This window comes from Aotus nancymaae, unplaced genomic scaffold, assembly GCF_030222135.1.
Source record: "Aotus nancymaae isolate 86718 unplaced genomic scaffold, 86718_ANA_hifiasm-v0.15.2.pri h1tg000020l, whole genome shotgun sequence".
Lineage (NCBI taxonomy): Eukaryota > Metazoa > Chordata > Mammalia > Primates > Aotidae > Aotus > Aotus nancymaae.
Genome location: NW_026988432.1, coordinates 59,078,443 through 59,099,778, shown reverse-complemented (window position 1 = coordinate 59,099,778; position 21,336 = coordinate 59,078,443). Strand labels below are relative to the sequence as shown.

Sequence of the window (21,336 nt, the reverse complement as noted above, 5' to 3'; positions counted from 1 at the left end):
TTATTTAAGACTATTTATTAGTAGGCTAAGAATGAACGATTAGGATATTTGGTACCTGTGGCTAATAAAGAAATTTGTTTTTCTTAACAAATAAAAATGAACTGATGAGCATGTGTTGATAAATTTTTAAATGCCTCTCATCCAGTTCTTATTTCTAGCCCACCCCCAACTTCTATAACCTTCTCTATTTTATGGCACCTTTCTTTGTCCCTCAACTTGAGATGAGATATTCATTTGAGAGCACATATTCAACAGTGCTCTGAAATGGAGAGAGAGAAAGCTTTTTTAAAATGTAAAGAATAAAGGTGGTTGGTGAGTGGAAAAGAGATCATTGTGTTTTATTTTAAAAGCCTTCATTCTTCTGATACTCTTTTGGGATAAGAATGAGATAGTTCCTTTATCTCCTATAATCCAAATAAATATTCAAAAAATTCTCTTTGATGTTATTACATATCTAGATGGATTTCTTTCTACCACATCACTCCCTCTCTCTTCATTGAAAATTGTAATTTCAGTAACTGAGTAAAAGCTGATCAGCAAAGCTGCATAAATGAAAGAGGACTTTTGAAATATCCTCCAAATATTTTTCTAGCTAAGCACCGATAAACATGGTGACAGCTGTATAGTATTGTACCACATGAATAATATTCCAACATTAGATTTAAAATAATGAGACAAAAGTATCATATACTAAGAGAAAGTCACGTAGCAGATTGTGCCTGTTTTTTAAAAATGTTTTCCAAAGGTGTCATTGAGCTGAGCTCTAGAGTAAGTTTTTTCCTGTGTGCAGACAGAGCTGCGTAGTGGTAAGGTCTCACAAGGGTCAGTGTGCCTGAATGGTGAAATGCCAGCCATTTGAGAAATATATGGAAATTCTAGGCCAGGCATAGTGGCTCATGCCTGTAATCCTAGCACTTTAGGAGGCCGAGGTGAGTGGATCACCTGAGGTCAAGAGTTCGAGACCAGCCTGGCCAACATGGTGAAACTCTGTCTCTCCTAATAATATAAAAATTAGCCAGGCATAGTGGCACATGTCTATAATCCCAGCTACTCAGGAGACTGAGGCAGGAGAATTGCTTGAACTGGGGAGGCAGAGGTTGCAGTGAGCTGAGATCGTGCCACTGCACTCTTTCCTGGGCAACAGAGAGAGAGACTCTGTCTAAAAGAAAAAAACATATATACGTATATATATATACGTATATATACATACATATATATACATGTGTATACGTATATATATACACATGTATATATATGGAAATTCTGAATAAGCAAATTGAGGCAGAAATTGATATACACATTCCATTTTCCTCAGAGAACAAATGAAAACAAAACCACATAAAGAAACAAAAATTACACCTTGGGAAAAATATTTCTTCTTAAGGGGAAAATAATCTTTTTTTTTTTTTAGGATATGTCATTTTGCTAGGACGGGTTCATTTTATCTTTGGAATAGTAATTGTGGTGTGCTTTCTACTGTGTTCATTGCATACACCAAGTCGAATGCAAAGTTAATGATCAGCCTCACATTTTAGTTTTATACTGCAAGATCTAGTGCCCTCATATGTGGCACCAACGGAAATGTTTATGTATAGAATCATAAATGCATTTCTGCCTACTCACAAGCTATTCATATTGCCACAGCACCACCATCTCCACCCTATGATATCACCTGTCTTGAAAGTTTTCGTGACTCAATGGTTCTTGGATGGAAGCAGCCGGATAAGATTGGAGGGGCGGAAATCACTGGCTATTATGTGAACTATCGTGAAGTCATTAGTGGGGTACCAGGAAAATGGAGAGAAGCCAATGTCAAGGCTGTCAGTGAGGAGGCATACAAGGTAAGCACGTGACTTTCTGTAGTGTGGCGTGTCCCGTGTATGAGGATGTGCCTGCACACCCAGGCACTCACACACCCAGCACGTTGTAAAGGATTTATGTCATTTCTCCAGAGTCCATTGTCTTCAGTGGCATGAGTTTTGTGAAAAATATACTGTGGTTAATACAAGTAGTTTGGCTAACCAGTCAGGATTTGTATTTTCTGATTCATACACATAAGCATAATAATTTTCTAGAATATTTACTATGAAATATGTACGTACTATACAAACTATTTTTTCCCAAAACTTAGGAAATATCTATGATTAATATGCCACTAGTCTCAAGAGTCCCAGGATCCTTCCAGAGCCCTCAAGTTGAGGGGGGAAAAAAAAAAGTCCCAGGATTTAATGACACTGAATTTTAACCTTCTTTCTTTCTTTCTTTCTTTCTTTTTTTTTTTTTAATTCAGATGGAGTCTTGCTCTGTCACCCAGGCTGGAATGCAGGGGTGTGATCTCAACTCACTGCAAACTCCACCTCCCAGGTTCAAGCAATTCTCCTGCCTCAGCCTCCAGAGTAGCTGGGATTACAAGTGAGAGCCACCATGCTCAGCTAATTTTTGTATTTTTAGTAGAGACAGGGTTTCACCCTGTTGGCCAGGCTGGTTTCAAACTCCTGGCCTCAAGTGATCCACTCACCTCAGCCTCCCAAAGTGCTGGGATTACAGGCATGAGCCACCACGGCTGGCTGGATTTTTAACTTTCAATGTCCAAATTACAGAGGATGAAGGGACATGGGCTTGATGGCCAGACTCAGCTCTCCATTTGTGAAGTGGACCCTGTTATAGTCACTTCATGGCCACAAAGAGTGGCCTCACATGTGTTTCCCTCTACATGGGGGCCCCCACTGCTCAGCTCACATCAGGGAACCAAAAGTCTCACTATCGCCTTAGTTGATGACTTTCCTCTTCAGAGCTTCATCAGCTACACCCAAGCTGCCACCTCTTAACACTCACAGAATCCTGTGCCATGAGGGTCCAAGCAGGGCGAGGCCAGGGGAATGACACTTTCCCTAACTCAACACCATGCTATTTTAATTTAACCTTTGAACTATCACACACACATGCTGAGAATGCATAAAACAAAATTGTATTTTTAAGTTTCTTCCCTGTTAGTGCACATAGTTATAACTCATGCTTTTTCATTACTATGTTGTATGATACTCCATTGTGTGGCTATATCACAATATACTCTTTCATTCAATTATTTTTGCTATTTGGGTATTTTTGCATTTTTAGCTACATCAGGCAAGGTAGCTATGAACATTTTTGTATACATCTGTCTGCTGGTACATATGTGCACCAGTTTCTCTAGGTGATTATCTAAATGTAGAATTGCTGGGTCGGGGGTCTGTTTATCTTCCACTTTGCTAGGTAATGCCATACTGTCTTCTGAAGAGCGTGTGAGAATCTTGGTCTGTTCACACATTTCCAGCTTTGGCAATCTGAGTATGAAATGAGTTCGAAATCCTTTCCTACGTACACAGTCCATTTTGATATCCTCTTTTATGACATGCCTTTTCGAGGTTTTGGCTCATTTTTCTAATGCTGCATTCGTGTTGACTTGCAAAGTTCTTTACGTATTATGAATATAAATCCTTTGCAGCTCTGTAGGTTGCATATATCTTCTCCCTCTTACCTGTTTGTTTTCCTCTCTCTGTGGTCACCACATTAATTTTAATGTCAAATTCATTGTAGTCAGATTTACTAACATTTGCTTTGTCATTAGTGATTTTTGTGGCTTTTTGAAGAAATACCTTCTCTATTCCAAGATCATGGAGTTATTGTAGTTGGTTATATTCTAAAAGCTATGCTATTTTGCCACTTTGATTTCTGTCCTTAATTCACCTTTATATTTTTATATGCTGTGAGTTAAGCCTCAAAATTAGTTCCCCCACCACCCATGGAGATGTAGTTGTCCCAGCATCATCTATTGAAAAGTTTGGCCTCTGCCTGTCATCCTGCCAGGCTATCTGTAACATATATCGTTTCCTCACGTGCACAAGTCTGTGTTTGTTCTTCCTATGCTGTTCCACTGGTCTGTTTGTCTAACACTGGGTGAATACCACACTGATTTAAATATAATAGCTTTATAGGCCAGGCGCAGTGGCTCACACCTGTAGTCCAGCACTTTGAGAGGCCAAGGTGGATGGAGGCCAAGGTGAGGCCAGGAGTTTGAGACTAGCCTGGCCAACATGGTGAAACCCTGTCTCTACTAAAAAAAAACAAAAATTAGCCAGCCGCAGTGGCTCTCACCTGTAATCCCAGCTACTCAGGAGGCTGAGGTATGAGAATCACTTGAATCCAGGAGGTGGAGGTTGCAGTGAGCCTAGATTGCACCACTGCACTCCTGCCTTGGTGACAGAGGGTGACCCTGTCTCAAAAAAAGAAAAAAAATTATAGCTTTATATCAAGTTTGATGACTGGTAGATCAGGTTCTCCTAGTTTATTCTTTTTCCAAGGCTACTCAGCCCTTTGCACTTGTTATAAATTTTAGCATTAGGGTCCCAAGTTCTACCAAAAATAATAAGTAAAACAAAAGAAAACAACAGTAAAAAAAGCTTACATTCAACCCAGCTAAACCCACTAGAATTCTGATTGAGGCTGCACTGAATCTATAAATAAATTGAGGAATAGTTGACATTTAAAAAATATTGAGTCTCTTAATCCATGAACATATTTTTCGTTATTTGTTTTTATCTTCTTTTATAAAGCCTCTCATTAAAGTTTTTTGATTCTCTAGAGATTTGTATATTATTTATTAATAGAGACTATATATTTTCAGTATATTTTTATATCAGTTTTTGTTGCTAGTAAAGAGAAATATAACTAATTTTTATACATTGATTTTACATATAATTATTATATATAGTCTTTTGCTAAATTTTTTTATAATTTGAGTGTTACCTTTAAGTTCTTTTGGAGTCTATGTATAGTCATGTCATCTGCAAATAGTGGCAGTTTACTTCTTCATTTCCAAATTTTATACCTTTTACTTCATTTTCTTACCTTACTTTCTGCATGGCAACTTTAGCACAATACTGAATAAAAGTGGTGATGCTGGGGGTGCAGTGGTTCACACCTATAATTCCAGCACTTTGGGAGGCTAAGGCGGTGGATCGCTTCAACCCAGGAGTTCGAGACCAGCCTGAGCAACATAGCAAGACGCCATCTCAAATTGTCTTTTTTCTTTTTTTTTTTTTAAGTGGTGATGTTGGTCATTCTAGACTTGATAGTTATCTTAAAGGGAAAATTTTCAACATTTCCCAATTAAATACTGTGTTGTTTGCTACAGGTATTTTGTAGACATCTATTATCAGTTAAAGGAAATTTCCTTCTATTTCCAGTTTGCCAAGAGTTAATTAAAATTATCCAAAACATTTTTTTGGTCTGTTGAGAAGATCATATGCTTTTTCCCTTTTATTTTTAATTTGATATATTCTAGTAATTGTCTACTGTTAAAACAACCTTGCATTCCTGGAATAAATTCAACCTGGACACTATATATCTCTGTTTATATCACCTGGATTTTGTTTGCTAATTATCCTTTAGGATTTTTGCTTCTATGTTCATGAGTGAGATTATTCTGATGTTAGAATTAATCTGATACTAATATCTGACAAGGATACAGGAAGGAAAAAATGCAGAATAATATCCCTTTACTAAGATATAATTCACATATCATAAAATTCACTCATTTAAAATGTTGCTTTATGTATTTTGAAGTGATATTATTAAATGCATACAAAATGACTCTTTACCATTACTAATACATTTTACCTTAAAGTCTGTATTACCTGTTCTTACTATAGACACACTAGGGTTTTGGGGTGGGGGTGGTGTTTGCAGAGTACGTAACTTTTTATTCTTTAGCTTTCTATCTTTCTATAACTTTATGCTTTACATGTGTCTCTTAAAAATAGCACGGAGTTAAATTTTATGTTTTTCCTGCCTGTCTTTGTCATTCATTTGTTATTACTGATTACTTTAAAAAAAAAACACCTAACCATCTTATTTTGTGCTTTCTATTTGTCCTTTCTGTTCTTTCGTTTCTTTTTTCTTTTTTGAGACAGAGTCTTGCTCTGTCACCCAGGCTGGAGTGCAGTGGCATGATCTCAAGTCACTGCAACCTCCGCCTCCCAGGTTCAAGCAATTCTCATGACTCAGCCTCCCAAGTAGCAGGAATTACAGGTGCGCACCACCACACCCAGCTAATTTTTGTATTTTTAGAAGAAATGGGGTTTCACCATGTTGGCCAGGCTGGTCTCAAATTCCTGACCTCAAGTGATCTGCCCGCCTTGGCCTCCTTAAGTGTCGGGATTACAGGCGTGAGCCACCACACCCGGCCTGTTCTGTGTTTCATTTTCTGTCCTTTTTTTCTTATTTTTGAATTTTTTTTTAATTACTCAATTTTTCGTTCTACAATACCTTAAAAGTTATAGATTCTAATTTTCTTTTGTTGTGGTGATGGTGCAGCCTAAAGTCTGAAGTTATTTCATTGTTTTACCCTTGTCGAAGAAACATAAATGCCTTCAAATCTTTACCCCATTACCTTTTTCCCAGCTCGTATGCTATTGTGTATGTATGTGTCTGTTTCATTTCTTTTTAAAATCCAGACATCAATGTGATTATTGTTTTATAGATTCAACTTACCAATATAGTTACCATTTTATTTGCTTTTAATTAAGTGCTTTGAAGGTGTAATTCCCCCATATTCTGGCCTATTGTTGCTGCTGCTGTTCAGCTCTTGGTCTGCTTGCTTGTTTGAGGGTAATTTGCCTTTTTTCTCAGACAGCTTTTGATATGTTCACTTTATCCTTGATGTCCAATACTTAAAATACTATGGGTCTAGATGTGGGTTTTAAAAAAATGTATCTACCCAGGATTTTAGGGGGAAGAGGATTTTTCATCTGTGGGTTGGATTTTTCAGAAGATTTTTCTAGAAAATTCTGTATCTCCCAAAATATTATTGCTCCCTCATTCTCTCTCTCTCTTCGCTTCTCCCAAAACTCTATTCAAACATATATTTGATGTTCTCACTCTGTCTTCCATGTCTGTTAATCAACTTTTCTCTCTTTTCCATTTTCGAGTCTTTCTGCATCATGTCCTGTGTAATTTCTTCTGACTTTCTCTCAGTTTACAAACTCTCTTCTTTTGCATCTGATATTCTGTTGAAAATGTCTATTTTTTTCTTACTGTATTTTTCATCTCTTGTTGGTCACATTTTACATACTTTATATTTTGCTGCTTCCTACAAATGTTTTTCACAGTAATATATTCCATCGCTTCTATTTTGCAAATATCTTAACATTTATTATTTTATCACATATATGTACCCTTACAACAACCCAATTCCTACTGAGTGATACAGTAAATATTAGGTCACTCAGTAAAGAGCAGAAACATTACAAGAACTTAAGCATTTTGTTTCCTAGCTTAGATCTCATTTAAATTTCACCTGTACATGCCTTAGCTTTCTATTGCTACATAACAAGTTACCACAGACTCGGTGGCTAAAAACAACCCACGTTTGTTATATCACAGTGTCCATGAGTCAGGGGCCTGGGGATAGCGTAGCATGGTCGTCTGCTCAGGACCTCACAGGGCTGCAATCCAGGTGTCAGCTGGACCACATTCATGTTGAGTTCCTCTTCCAAGCCCACTCAAATTGTTGGCAGAATCCAGTTCCTTGCAGCTGTAGGGCTGAGGCTTCCACTCCTAGATGTTGCCTTTCTCCAAATGTGAGTGGGTAGGCAGCTCTCAGTGTGGCATTTACTTCCTCAAGGCCATTGGCACAATGTTTTTCTTTAGGAGGGGCCCCAGGCCCATTGTAAGAGTTCTTTCCTGATGACACCAGGCCCATCTAGGGTAATTTCCCTTTTGATTAACCCCAAACTAGCTCACTAGGGACCCTAATCTATAGTGTCTTTTCTCCTTTGCCATATGGGGACACCATCACGGGACTGATCTCCCAATCCCTTTGCCACATTCTAATGTAAGGTACAAGGTCACGGTTTCACCCACACCCAGGAGATTACAAAATGCTGTGACGCAGAGGGTCACCAGAGGTTGTGTCTGACACGGAAGGTAAATACACTGTTGAAAAAGTAGAAAAAAAAAAAAACTGTAACATTCACTATCTGTGATGTTGTCAATGTTGCAGATTAGCAACTTGAAGGAAAACATGGTGTATCAGTTCCAAGTGGCAGCCATGAACATGGCCGGGCTGGGCGCACCCTCAGCAGTAAGCGAATGCTTCAAGTGTGAAGAGTGGACCATCGCTGTCCCAGGTAAACCACGGACACCATGTCTCCACACCGCACCTCAGAATTTCCTCTGAGAGAATCTATAGCCTGGAATGAAATTCAAAGTACTATATGGTCAACATTTAAGGGAAAAGAATTCTCTTGACCTCTCGTGTTTACCTAAAATATTTTAATGATAATATTAAATAATAGGTAGCAAAGTAAAACTGAGTATAAATTCCTTGTGCTTGTGCTCCAAGTAAATCCTAGAGCCCTCACCATTCAGCCACTGCGTGGGGTAGGATTAGCAGAGGCGGCTGGATTGAGTGCAAATGAGTGTTTAAAAGAAATTCCAATCTTTGCTTTTGCTTTCGGAAGGCCACTTAAAGGTCATCCAATTTATATCCCACAGCAAAATTTCTCAAAAACGTCTCCCTGCATACCTTTGTTCTCATATATTGCCACGCTGCTGGAAGGTTCTCGTTTATCAGCTCCCCAGAATCTCTCTCTCCACATTTAAGCTATGTGGCTTCTTCGTCTCTCCTTCTCACTCCTCCCAGCTTTTCATTAGATCACACAGATGGATTTCACACACCTGTCTAGGGTTTACGGCTGACCTCTCTCTGCTTGCCTCTCTGCACTGATTTCCAGCCCTTTCTCTCTGCATATTTTCCAACCTCTGAACCAAAAGAAAGTTCCTGGAACCTGGCAATGATTGTCCTTCAGAGTTCATCATAGGGAGTGGTTGGGTCATCAGGGAAGAAAATGGGAAGTGGGGCAGGGATGAGGGGGGATCTTACCTTGCTTATAACTCTTACAGAGCTATAAAGCCAAAACATAAAAATAAAATAAAAATTGAATGCAAATTTACTACTTTACCATTAAGATCTAAACTAGCAATAAATGTATTTGGTGGGTGATTTTATGTCCCTGTGCCACCCCCTTCCTCTGTTTGAAACCCTTTACCCCTGAAGACCACCACTTTGCCTTTAACTCCTCTGTCAGGTGTGAATAACAACATTCTAAGAGAAACTCAAGAGCAGTTCAAGTGCTCACTTGACTTCAGCAAACAGAGAAAGACAAACACATTGCTCTTTCCTTGTAGTTCCTTGAAGCCAGTGGTATTTCTTAAGTCCTTTCTGCCACCTGCATAAAGGTGGGTCTGTTTTCAAATTCTTGCAATTCCTGTGTAAAGTGAAATGCAATTGATTAAAGACTAAGAAATTCCAAGCAGGCCTGTAGAAATTTTTTTGATCAAAAGTAATGTTGTTGCCTGGGTGCGATGGCTCATTCCTGTAATCCCAGTTCTTTGGGAGGCTGAGGCAGGGGGATATCCTGAGCCCAGGGGTTCAAGACCAGACTGGGCAACATAGTGAGACCTCATCTCTTAAAAAATGTTTTTTTAATTAGCTGGGCATGGTGGTGTATGCCTGTAGTCCCAGCTACTTGGGAAGCTGAGGCAGGATGATTGCTTGAGCTCACGAGGTCAAGGCTGCAGTGAACTGTGATCACACCACTGTGCTCCAGCCTAGATAACAGAATGAGGCTCTGTCTCTCTTTAAAAAAAAAAAAAAGGTGATGCAGTTGACAAAAAAAGGTTTCAGGTGAGCACTCTCAACTTAGAGAAGAAATGAAGAGGGCAGCCCCCCACCCTCCTGACATCCTGGCTTCTCAGATCCCTCCTTGACTTCCTGAGTAGTGTTAGGTAAGCCTCACTTCAAGAACGCCCTTATAGAAGAAAGCAATAAGAATGTGTCATCATCCTGTTTTACAGATGAAAAAACTGACACTCAGGTTAAATGATGCCCAGAGGGTGCCAGAGGTAACAAGTAGCATAATTAGGGTAGGAAATTAGGTCTGCTTTTTCCTAGACTGGAGCTGCTAGGAAACAGCAGAGCGTAGTTCCTCCTCTGTAGGGCAGGGATACTGCTGCCAATCTGGATGCCTCCTTGGGTTCTAAAGATGACACAAGATCATGGTTATAAAAGCCCTTTGTAAAACGGGACATGCCACATTCATGTGAGGTATTTGGTATTAATATTTAAATATAGTTTTATACAAAACATCAGAAGGCAAGCATGACGCATATTTGTAGCCGTGAAGCCAAGGTAAAGGGCCAAACAAATATTGAACTGTCAATTACAAAACAACAAAGCATGGCATAACAGAGTATGTCCTTGTACAGGTTGGCTTTGGCTTCAGGCTACTGTGAGTCACTTTAGGTAATTTTGATTGGTTGGCTCGATGTCAGTCGTTGTTTAAAAAAAAAAAGGAAAGGAAAAAATAAAAATAAATTTATCACCTGGATAGCAGCTGGTGGTCATGCAAAGGTACAGGCAATCACTTAGTAGTTTGGTCTTTGCCAAGCACATGAAGAGCATTCATACAGGCTGCATTCAGGCTTTCTCCCTTCAGAGGGTTATCAAGTGACTTGGCTTCTCTGAGCTTTCTGTTAATTGTCTTCAGGAAGAGTGAGCTAAATTAATGTAAACTACCTGGCAGTATTTAGCGCAGATGCAGGACCTGTAGGATTGATTATATTTATTTTGGTAAAAGGTTTTTGTAAACCATAACCTATCATTTGTTTTTACCCATTTGTGGGCTGCACATACTCTTTAGGGGGAAGGTTTCCCTCCAGCTGAGAGTGATTCTTTTTCCTTTGAAAGAGCTATTATTCTCTATATTCATATGCCATCAAATTAAGCTGCTTTCTTTCTACTATTTGAGATTAAGGGAAATTTTTAGGCTGTCACTCAAAAATTATCTGAAACCAGGGGCCAGATACGGTGGCTTCCACCCGTAATCCCAACACTGGGAGGCTGAGGCAGAAGAACCACTTGAACTCGGGAGTTCAAGACCAGCCTGGTCAACACAGTGGGTCCCTATCTCTACAAAAACTTAAAAAATTAGCTGGGCGTGGTGGTACACACTTGTAGGCCCAGCTGCTCATGAGGCTGGGATGAAAGAATCCCTTGAACCCAGGAGCTCCAGGTTACAGTGAGCCATGATCACACCATTGCACTCTAGCCTGGGTAAGAGGGCAAAACTCTGTCTCTAAAACTAAAAATTAAAAAATATGAATCTGCAGCTCAATCATACTGTTCCAATAAAAGGTCTTTAAGATGAATGCAGGCCTGAGCATGGTCTGAAGGAAGTTTTGGGTTTACCCCTTGAGAGGCACCTCAGAATGGCCTTCCCTACCTACCACCCTTAAAGGGACCAATGGGCTGATGTAGAGCAGTAGGGAAATGATATGAAATGACCACAGAATACTGATTTTTATGGGAATCCTAGATTTTGAAAAAAGAACACCAGTGTCAGATTAGCTTTAAGACTTACAATGTGGTTCTAAATGTGTAGAGATGAGTTATTATCTATGTTATGATTTCTGTTATGATGATGTTATGATTTACTTATCCATGTTATGATTTCTCCTCATTGACTTCTCTCTCTCTCTCAGGACCACCGCACAGTCTCAAGTATAGCGAAGTCAGGAAAGACTCCCTGGTCCTCCATTGGAAGCCCCCCATCCACTCCGGGCGGACTCCAGTCACTGGTTACTTCGTGGACTTGAAGGAGGCCCAGGCCAAAGAGGACCAGTGGCGAGGGCTCAATGAGGCTGCGATTAAAACCTTATACCTGAAGGTAAGAGGATGCTCAGTTCTAGAGCTTCCCTTTTTTAAAAAAAGCAGAAAATTACTAGACTATTATTAACTTTAAAGTTAGCCAGATAAAACAGAATAGCTCTGCTTTGATCTGTTTCATATACTGGGCTCCTGGTAAGATTCCATTGGCAGAAGTTAGGGCTGGGGGAAGTTTCTGATGCTTGAAACGCTTTGGTTATATCTAACCTGAATTCCTTAGCATAGTATTGAAACACACCCACTAGCTCCTTCCTCTCTCCTGTCCCTCCTTGCCTCAACTTACCCACTTTACATTTTTGTTACTCATAGTCTTTAAATGTTACTGCTTATCATCCCCAAAAGGTGACTTTTTCATTCCTCTTTTTTTTTGGGGGGGGTTGTTGATTTGAGGGTGCTGTTTTTATAAAGCTCACATCAAGAAACCTGTGACTACTGATCCTCTCAAGTCACTGCTGTCTCTTCCTGTCAGGCTGGTTCTCACATGAGCTCTCAGAGATTAGTGGAATGGGTTCACTCAACCCACTTATCCATGTCCCTGCCTTTCAGGTTCCTCTAGAGTGTGCTAATTGAACAGTTTCCTGATTCTGTCGACCAGACACTGTTCTGCCGTAGCCACCAAATCACTTGTACCAAAAGGACATTTCAAAAGAATGTTTTCTCCTAGTGTTAGCAGTGGCACCTGGAGACTCTGACTGCCCCTCGAGGCCTTGGAAACTGTGGGGAATATGATTGCATTACTTACTACTTAGAATGAAATATGACTGACTTCACCACATTCACTCAGGAAGTTATACACTGCATTTGCACAGTCCTATCTGTTGGCAGAAGAAGTCATTGCCTATAAGGTGGGCTTTGGAAGATATTCAAAGTGTACCTGGCCAAAAAGATCTCTCCCTGACCTGCCATCATGGACTAAGTCCCTTCCATCTGTCAGCCACTCTCCAGGGTTAAGGTATTTCCAGTTACTATAAACTGTGTAAATATATCCTCCAGGAGATATGACCCATAAACCATTACACCCAACATGCCATTAACTCAACTTAGCATGTGCCAAACAGCTCTCCAGATTCTTGCAAAACTCTAAAGAAATAAGACAGGTTGTCTTTTCATGATGAAGAGAAAACGTCAAGGAAGGACTAGAGCCTATGATGCTGTTTGCTGTCCAGATGAGTCCAGAGGCGCCTGGATTACAAGAAACCCCCAAAGTACAGTGTAAAATAAAGGCTGGGAACATCCTGGATGGTGGTGGTGGGTGAATATGGCTGGGATGAAGATTTTCAAGTCTTCCATCCACCACTGTAGAGGATGCCAAGGGCCTGAGGTTGGAAGCAAAACAAAGATGAAGAAGCAAGAAAAAAGAAAGAAAGAAAGAAAAAGAAAAAATAGAGTTTAAATGTGTCAAAGAATGGTTGATGTCACTTGTTTTTTTAAAAAAAAAAAGAAAAGTAATTTTAAGAGAGAGGGAGTGAGGTTAAGTATGCCTAACAAACCTGGAAGTGAACTTCTATAAGAAAAGTTATTACACTTTATCAACAGTTTTTATAAAATGATTTTTTTTGTTTTTCTGATTATAAAACTAACAATTTGAATGAAAAATTCAAACATAAGAAGCATAAAGAAGAAAGTAGGCCAGGCACAGTGACTCATGCCTATCATCCCAGGGCTTTGGGAGGCAAATTGCTTGAGCCCAGGAGTTCAAGACCAGCCTGGAAAATGTGACAAAACCCTGTCTCTAAATAAATAAATAAAGAAATAAATAAAATTGGCTGGGTGTGGTGGCATGTGCCTGTAGTCCCAGCCACTCATGAGGCTGAGGTGGGAGGATCGCTTGAACTAGGGAGGTAGAAGCTGCAGTGAGCTGTGATTGCACCACTGCACTCCAGCCTGGGCAACAGAGTGAGACTCTGTCTCAAAAAAAAAAAAAAAAAGAAGAAAGAAAAAAGAAAGAAAGGAAAAGAAAAGAAAAGGAAAAATTGATGATCTCGATTACATATTTGTGGTGCTGTTAAGGCCAGTGGTCATTGCCCTTGTGGTGATGGAAGAGTGGAGTACCTTGTCACCCCAGGGACCAGACACTGGAATGTGAATGTACTTCCTATACATGTTGCAGAAATCTGACTCACAGCCATACATCATCACGTAGGTGGCAGGTGCAGATGTGTCAGGTACATGGCGGTTACTCTATTTTTATTACAAGGAAATGTTTCTGTGTCCTTCTGGAAATCCACAGTTTCCTGGCATTATTTCTAAACGTAGAATTTAAATATGTCAACCTCTGTGCATTTAACCTGTAACTAATTTAAGGTTTATTTATAGAATAAAATCCATTTCAAAAATTCATTAGTGCCAGTGAAAGCTATTACTACATAAATAGGGGCATTCTGTTGTATACACATACAATTAGATTAAAAACCTAACAATTTAATATGTATCTCATTTAAATACATGATCACAAACACTTCACCTGATTGAATAACTTTGTTCTAACATTGTTTGATTTAGATTACATTGTGGATATTTGTCTCTATCACAACATTTTGGGGAAAAATTATGCCTTCTGTGTATAATAAATTCCTTCTTAAAACAGCATAGCTTTTAAAAGTCACATGTTTTTAAAATAAAAATGTTGGTAAAACATTAATAGCATTGATAATAGTAATGCTATTGTTCAGAACCCAAAGAAAGTTACAAAAAATTAAGTGGGAAACTGGGCATGGTAGCTCACTCCCATAATCCCAACACCGTGGGAGGCTGAGGTGGGAGAATTGCTTGAGCCCAGGAGTTCGAGACCAGTCTGGGCTTAATACTGGTGAAACCTCATATCTATAAAAAATACTGGTGAAACCCCATATCTACAAAAAAAATTTTTTAGTTAGCCTGGTGTGCTGGCACATACCTGTGGTCTCAACTACTCAGGAGGCTGAAGCAGGAGAATTGCTTGATCCCAGGAGGTCCAGGCTGCAGTGAGCTGAGATCATGCCACTGTACTCCAGCCTGAGCAACAGAGTGAAGCTCTGTCTCAAAAATACATATATGTGTGTATGTGTGTGTGTGTATATATATATACGTGTATGTGTGTGTATATATACACGTATATATATTATATATACATATATGTGTGTATATATATTATATATACGTATATGTATGTGTGTATATATGTGTATGTATATATACACACATACACACATATACGTATATATACATACAGACATATGTATATATATACATATATAATATACATATATACACATCTATGTGTGTATATATGTATATGTGTGTGTATATATATATGTACACAAAGTGGGACTGTCATACAAAAATAAATTATAAATGCTTTTTTAACAGCTCTTCATAATTCTAGCTTAGTGGCACATACGCAGTGGATGCTCGGCATACATCTTGATTATTAAAAACTTGAGGATGTAGAATTTTAGTACCCTTTGGTTATTCACTAATTAGTTAAATTCACAATTGTGTTAATTTCATGTTTATTTAGTAAGAAATAGCTATGTTAAATTGACAGGAACAATTATTGTTTGTTTTGGTTCTATTAGTTTAACATGCTTTTAAACAAATGGAAAGTGTTTGTGATTCATCCTTTTAATTCTCCCCTCTTGGCAAGAATTTCATCTGAAATTATTCATGGAATGTCTCAAAAGGATCGGGGGGAAAGGCAACATATATGCTATAGTGAGCACTTTGTATTTTGCCCTTTTGACCAAAGAATACAGTGGCTAATGCATGTGATGCCTACATACACGAGTCTCTGTTTCTGATGTTGGTGGCCACTAAATTAACTAAAAAGGAGAAACATCAGAGTGAGAATGGATATTAACAACTCCTCTCTATCTAAAGATGGTTCAGAGAGACCATCTATAGCTAAAGTCACCTGCTTAGTGTTTGACAGAATCAAGTCTAGAACACAAGTCTTATATCCCTGGTGCTAGATCACTAAATTATTACTAGAGAGGAAGAGCTCCGTCTGTTTAAATGACATAAAACAGCCACTGCTTCATAAAACACCCATTACTTCTGTACCTGCTTTTACCAGGTTCGAGGCCTCAAGGAGGGCGTCAGCTACGTGTTCCGTGTCCGAGCCATAAACCAGGCAGGAGTTGGGAAGCCATCTGACCTCGCTGGCCCTGTTGTGGCAGAGACTCGTCCAGGTGGGCTTTCACCTGTTCATTAAAACTAGTCCTTCTGTGTAAGATACTGAACTAACATTCGACCTTTCTAGGCTTTCCCTAATTTTCAAAATCATCAATGTGTGCTATCTGAATATAATCGGTAAGTAATGATCTTAGAACTTAACAGTCATTGGTCCCATCACAGGCACCTCGGGACAGGGTTGAGCCAGGTGTGTCATGGTCTAGGGGCTATTCTGATGCATACCTAAAAACATGGAAGGTCTTGATCAAATTAAGCTTCTTAGACCAACTCTTCCAAGCATTCATTATTGGGATATCATTCCTATTGTACCCTGGCCATTAAATCTCATAAGAATATTTTCCCACTCATGGGGGAAGCTAGAACAGCCCAGTTAGTGGCACAATCCTTAAACAAAAGTAGGATTTATGTAATCATAGCTATTATGTTTAAACCAGAGGTCAGCAGACTTTTTCTGTAGAGGGCCCGATAACATTTCTCACTCAACAGCCCTATGGTCTCTGTCACAACTTCTTAACTCTGCCATGACACAAAAGAAGCCATTGAGGATACATAAACTAATAAGCATGGCTGTGTTCTGATAAAACTTTATCATGCACATTAGATGCATTATATAATATGATATATGCATTATAAAATTTCAATCTTGTATAATTTTCCTATGTGTTGAAATACTAAGCTTCTTTCAATTTTTCAACTATTTAAAAATATAAAACCATTCTTAGCTTACAGGCCATACAAAAAGAGATAATGGGCGAAATTTAGCCCACAGGCCGTAGTTTGCTGACCCCTGGGTTAAGCTAGCAGTGGTGCCAACTGAATGGTCTATAGATTTGAGGCAGCCTTCACTTCCCAGTTTCAAAGATGCCATGATTACTAGAGATTACTAGATGACTTGCCCTTTATTATGAGAACAAACTGTACAGTGTTCATTGTCCAACTAGTTTCAGATAATTGCATAATAATTTCTTTTATTGTTTAACCTGTATTATTTTTCAAAGTTATCATATACTGCACTTCGTTAAAGTTACATAAAGGCAAGCACTGGAGGCCAGGCACTGTGGCTCATGTCTGTAACCCCAACACTTTGGGCAGCTGAGGCAGGAGGAACCTAGGAGTTCGAGACCAGCTGGGCAACTTGGCAAAACCTCGCCTCTAGAAAATGTTTAAATTAGCTAGATGTGGTGGCACATGCCTGTCATCCCAGCTACTTGGAGGCTGAGGTGGGAGGATCACTTGAGCCTAGGAGGTCAAGGCTGCAGGGAGCCACGTTTTCACCATTGCATTCTAGCATGGGCGACAGAGTGAGACCCTGTCTCAAAGAGATGATAAAGTATATCACTTTGAAGACTCCGAAGGGGGAGGACTGAAGGAGGTGTGGATGATGAAAAATTACGTACTGGGTACAATGTGCATTATTGGGGGTTATAGATACCCTAAAAGCCATGACGTAACCGCTATGCCATCTAGGCATGTAATGGAATTGCATATATGCCGTATAAATTTGTACAAATTTTTTTTAAATCACCCAATTATATTAAGTTTATATTCATTCTCGTACAAGCACTTTTGCTTTAATCTGTCCCTATTTTCAGGCTGAAATAAACAAAGAGCAGATGATACAGAATGGAATATTTATTTTTCTGATGAGAAAAGAATGTAAACATAGAAAACTGCTTTCACTGCATGTTACTTGAAAAGAATATAAAATGAACCCTTTGAGAAAATATCTGCCCCTTTCATCCTACTTCTTCATAACCGGTTTTCAGCTAGTTTTAGAAGTACTCTGTAGACATGGGTCTGACAAAAGTGACCTTCTTAGACGAAAGCGTGGTAGGTGTCTATAAGAAGTGCCACACTTCATATAAATAACCTTTGCAAAATTTCATGAGAAAACAGAAAAGTGCTAGGAACATATACACCAGGTAAAAGGTAACACACAAAGACACCAGAACACATATTGCTATAGAAATGAAATCCTTCAACTGACAACTGTGTGATATTAAAGGTGCCATATGGACATCGCCAAGGACCCAAGGGCAGAGTTTTCTCTCAGAACACCATAGATTGCTACACAAGTAAACTCTTAATCTAGTCTGGGCTATATCAAAAGCACCCTGGAAGCCATGGGTTCCAAATCTGATTGTTAAAAGAGCTTAAGTCAGTTTCTTATTTTCTCATCTTTAGCCTCAGACTGGCAGGTGACCAGGCATGACATTAGCAGAGCCATCACTAGGGAAATTTTGCCACCAGAAAAGGATCTGCTGGTGACCTCCTGGGTGAGAGTTTTGTTTCACCAGCTTGAAGGAACCAAAAGTCATTTATGTGCCATTCCATTCCTAGACCCTTAACTACCGACAGCTGTGACACTGCTATGCTAAGCAGCACCCACAGACAAACCACTGGCTCACAACCTAGAGAAGAACCCTGGATACACAAAGTTCAAATGCTTTCCCATGAAAGAGCACCAAAATCCCGTGACATCTGAGCCTGTTTTATATGCAATAAGTACACACTCACTGTAGCCACATGTATTTCTTGAGTTCCTACTGTGTGTCAGGTGCCATTTGGACCCCAGGAATAGTGTGACATCATCGCTGCACACTGAGCTTACAATCTAATGGAAAAGATAATGTTTATAGCATACAATGATGAGAGCTGGGATAGGTGTTCATAAAGGATTTCTTATAGCCGAATAGGCTATAAACTAAGTAGCAAGGTTTTATAAGTCCCTATAAAAACTTTATATGTAGCCTAAAATTTTCTGTATGTATTCATTTTATTAGATATCAACATATTACTTTTACCCACATTATTTATTTTATGTTGGAATACATGACAGGGGAGCGTGTTATCAACTTCAAGACTTGGGATGTGAAACTTGGGTTGCTATTTCAGAAGAACAACTTTTTAGGGGATGCATTATTAAAATTTCAGATAGAAAACAAAGCTTATCTTGTAATAGCAAACCACAAATATATCTAACAAGATACTTCAAGTGTAATTTGAATTCCACTTTAATAGTTAACTTAATCTACTGGGGTTGGTAGGGTCACTGGTCTCCCTTTGAAGTCAAAGAATACATTGCAAGTGGATGTATTCTTGTCTCATTGTGCTGGTAATGAGAATCCAGATAATGGACTGAGTGTGTCATGCTCTACCAAGAAATCTATTAGCTAAAGAAGCCTATGAAAATAATAGAGTGAAACATAATGTGGATGAGTTGTTGCATAAAAAGAGGATGTTCTCTTCTTGATATTAGATATTTTAAAAACAGTAGCTGTAGTTGATTGCATCAAGCCTGGGGTGAAGATGAAGGCCATGTGAGCCAGATCAGATGGAAGACGAGAGAGAGAGACCTGCCAAAGCCTGGCAGGTGATCTGGAGGGCACCACAGCTGGCAGTACAGACTGCAGGTATTCTTACCAGAGAAACTGAGCAGCGGGCAGGAGAATCAGGTGATGGGCTGAGTCCCAGCCAAAACTGGGTTATAGAAGTTAGCTTGGTCACAAGGAGCAAGGTAGGTTATGAGAAAGCATTACCAGAAGGAATTGTGAGTTGGGACTGAGTTGGTAACCTACTAAGCAAGGGCTCGGACAATCCCAGTGTCTAAACACTGGTTGGTTCCAGAGACTGGCAGGAATGAGAAGGCAAATGTGTGCTCAGTGGCCAAGTGGTGGAGTCATGAAGTGAAAGATTCTAAAGCAGGAAGCCAGACTAACTTTAAAGATGAGCTCAACTGGTTCATTTAGAAAGCTGCACTTGTATTTGCTCACTAACTGATCTCTTTCATATGCTGGGACTGTAGTTCTCAACCTTACCTGTACATTACAATCATACCAGGAACTTTTTAAAATACTGATATCCAGCCCTAAAGATCCAATTAAATCAGGATCTTTAGGGCTAAAGGGATGATGACAGAAGATAAGATATTCTAAAAAAAAAAAAACAAAAACAAACAAACAAAACTCTTAGGCTAGGTAGCTGAGCATAGGCTTATTGCTGTTTGTTTAGCTCTTTGGATAATTCCAGTGTGACACTAGGCTTGTGAACTGTACGTTAGACCATGGCTCCTCAAAATAGGAACTGTGCCTTTTCTGTACATATGCTGAGAGTCTAGCATAGTACCTGGTATATAGTAGCTAATTTATTGAATGAAAATATAATGAATGACTAGCCTGTTTTGCCAGTGAGTATGCCTCTGTCTTGTAGCCTCAGTGTGTGCACTTCACCCTAATCATCTTGTACTGCCTTCCCTGGTTATGATGGGTGAGCTGGGAAAGTAACATCTGGTGAGGCTCCGATGTAGGCATGAGGGTGAATGGTCAGCCGCCAGTCCTCATCTGAAACACAGGGAAGCTCAGTATTACATGTGACTGATTACATTAATTCACTTTTGTCTGCTTTTTTTTTTTTAGACAGAGTCTCACTCGGCCGCCCAGGCTGGAGTGCAGTGGTGTGATCTCAGCTCACTGCAACCTCCGCCTCTCAGGTTCAACCAGTTTCCTGCCTTGGCCTCCCAGGTAGCTGGGATTGCAGGCATCTGCCACCACATCCAGCTAATGTTTGCATTTTTAGTAGAGATAAGGTTTCACCATCTTGGCCAGACTGGTCTTGAACTCCTGACCTTGTGATCTACCCACCTCAGCCTCCCAAAGTGCTGGGATTACAGGCGTGAGCCACCATGCCCAGCCCCACTCTTGAATATTTTAAACATCACCATACACACCCATTACCTACACCATGGAGAACAAATAATTAAAGCTTATAAAAGTGATATATTAATGCTCATGTAAAACACTTTATATGAGAAAGAATTATCATATCAGATTACGAAATGTATAGGAAGGTGAACAGTTTACTGTGATTTTATTTAAGCTTTAAAAATTTTTTTAATCATTTTTGTGGGGAGGGGAGAGAAAAGTGGAATGAAATGAATTAATTTCCACATAGATCATTTTAGTCCTGAGCTTCACCTGAACCCATTCACATCCTGGGAGTTCTTGGCAAGCCTTGAGGGACTATTGGAATGCTGTCTTGGTTCTGTAATCCCAACACTTTGGGAGTCCAGATAGGAGGATCACTTGAGCCCAGGAGTTGCAGACCGCCCTAAGCAACATAGTCAGACCTGCCTCTATTAGAAAAGAATAGGAAAGAAAAGAAAAAATAATAATGTAAAATGAGATCTGTTACCATCTGTTATCTCTGTGTCTGTATTAAGGATTTGCTTAGGGTTGAGGAGCTGACTAGTGACAACTCTTCTTAAATCCTTTTTAGGCAACAACAACAACTCTCTTATGTTTTATACCTAAATCTCCTGAGATCTTAACTAAATTCTTCATAATCATGAGCAGGTCATGATCATTTCTGAGGTCATTTCTGAGAAAATCTAAGTGATG

The 21,336-nt window shown here is 39.4% G+C and overlaps 1 protein-coding gene across 2 annotated transcripts in view; it reads left to right on the top strand.

The window, feature by feature from the left end:
- Positions 1 to 21,336, top strand: part of LOC105713173 (myomesin-1) — a 165,670-nt gene that overhangs the window by 100,180 nt on the left and 44,154 nt on the right. For both annotated transcript variants that reach the window (XM_064379368.1, XM_064379369.1), the window contains 4 exons: positions 1,645 to 1,841; positions 8,042 to 8,168; positions 11,584 to 11,768; positions 15,822 to 15,936. In XM_064379368.1, coding sequence (XP_064235438.1) covers positions 1,645 to 1,841; positions 8,042 to 8,168; positions 11,584 to 11,768; positions 15,822 to 15,936 — 624 coding nt within the window. The remainder of the gene's footprint in view (positions 1 to 1,644; positions 1,842 to 8,041; positions 8,169 to 11,583; positions 11,769 to 15,821; positions 15,937 to 21,336) is intronic.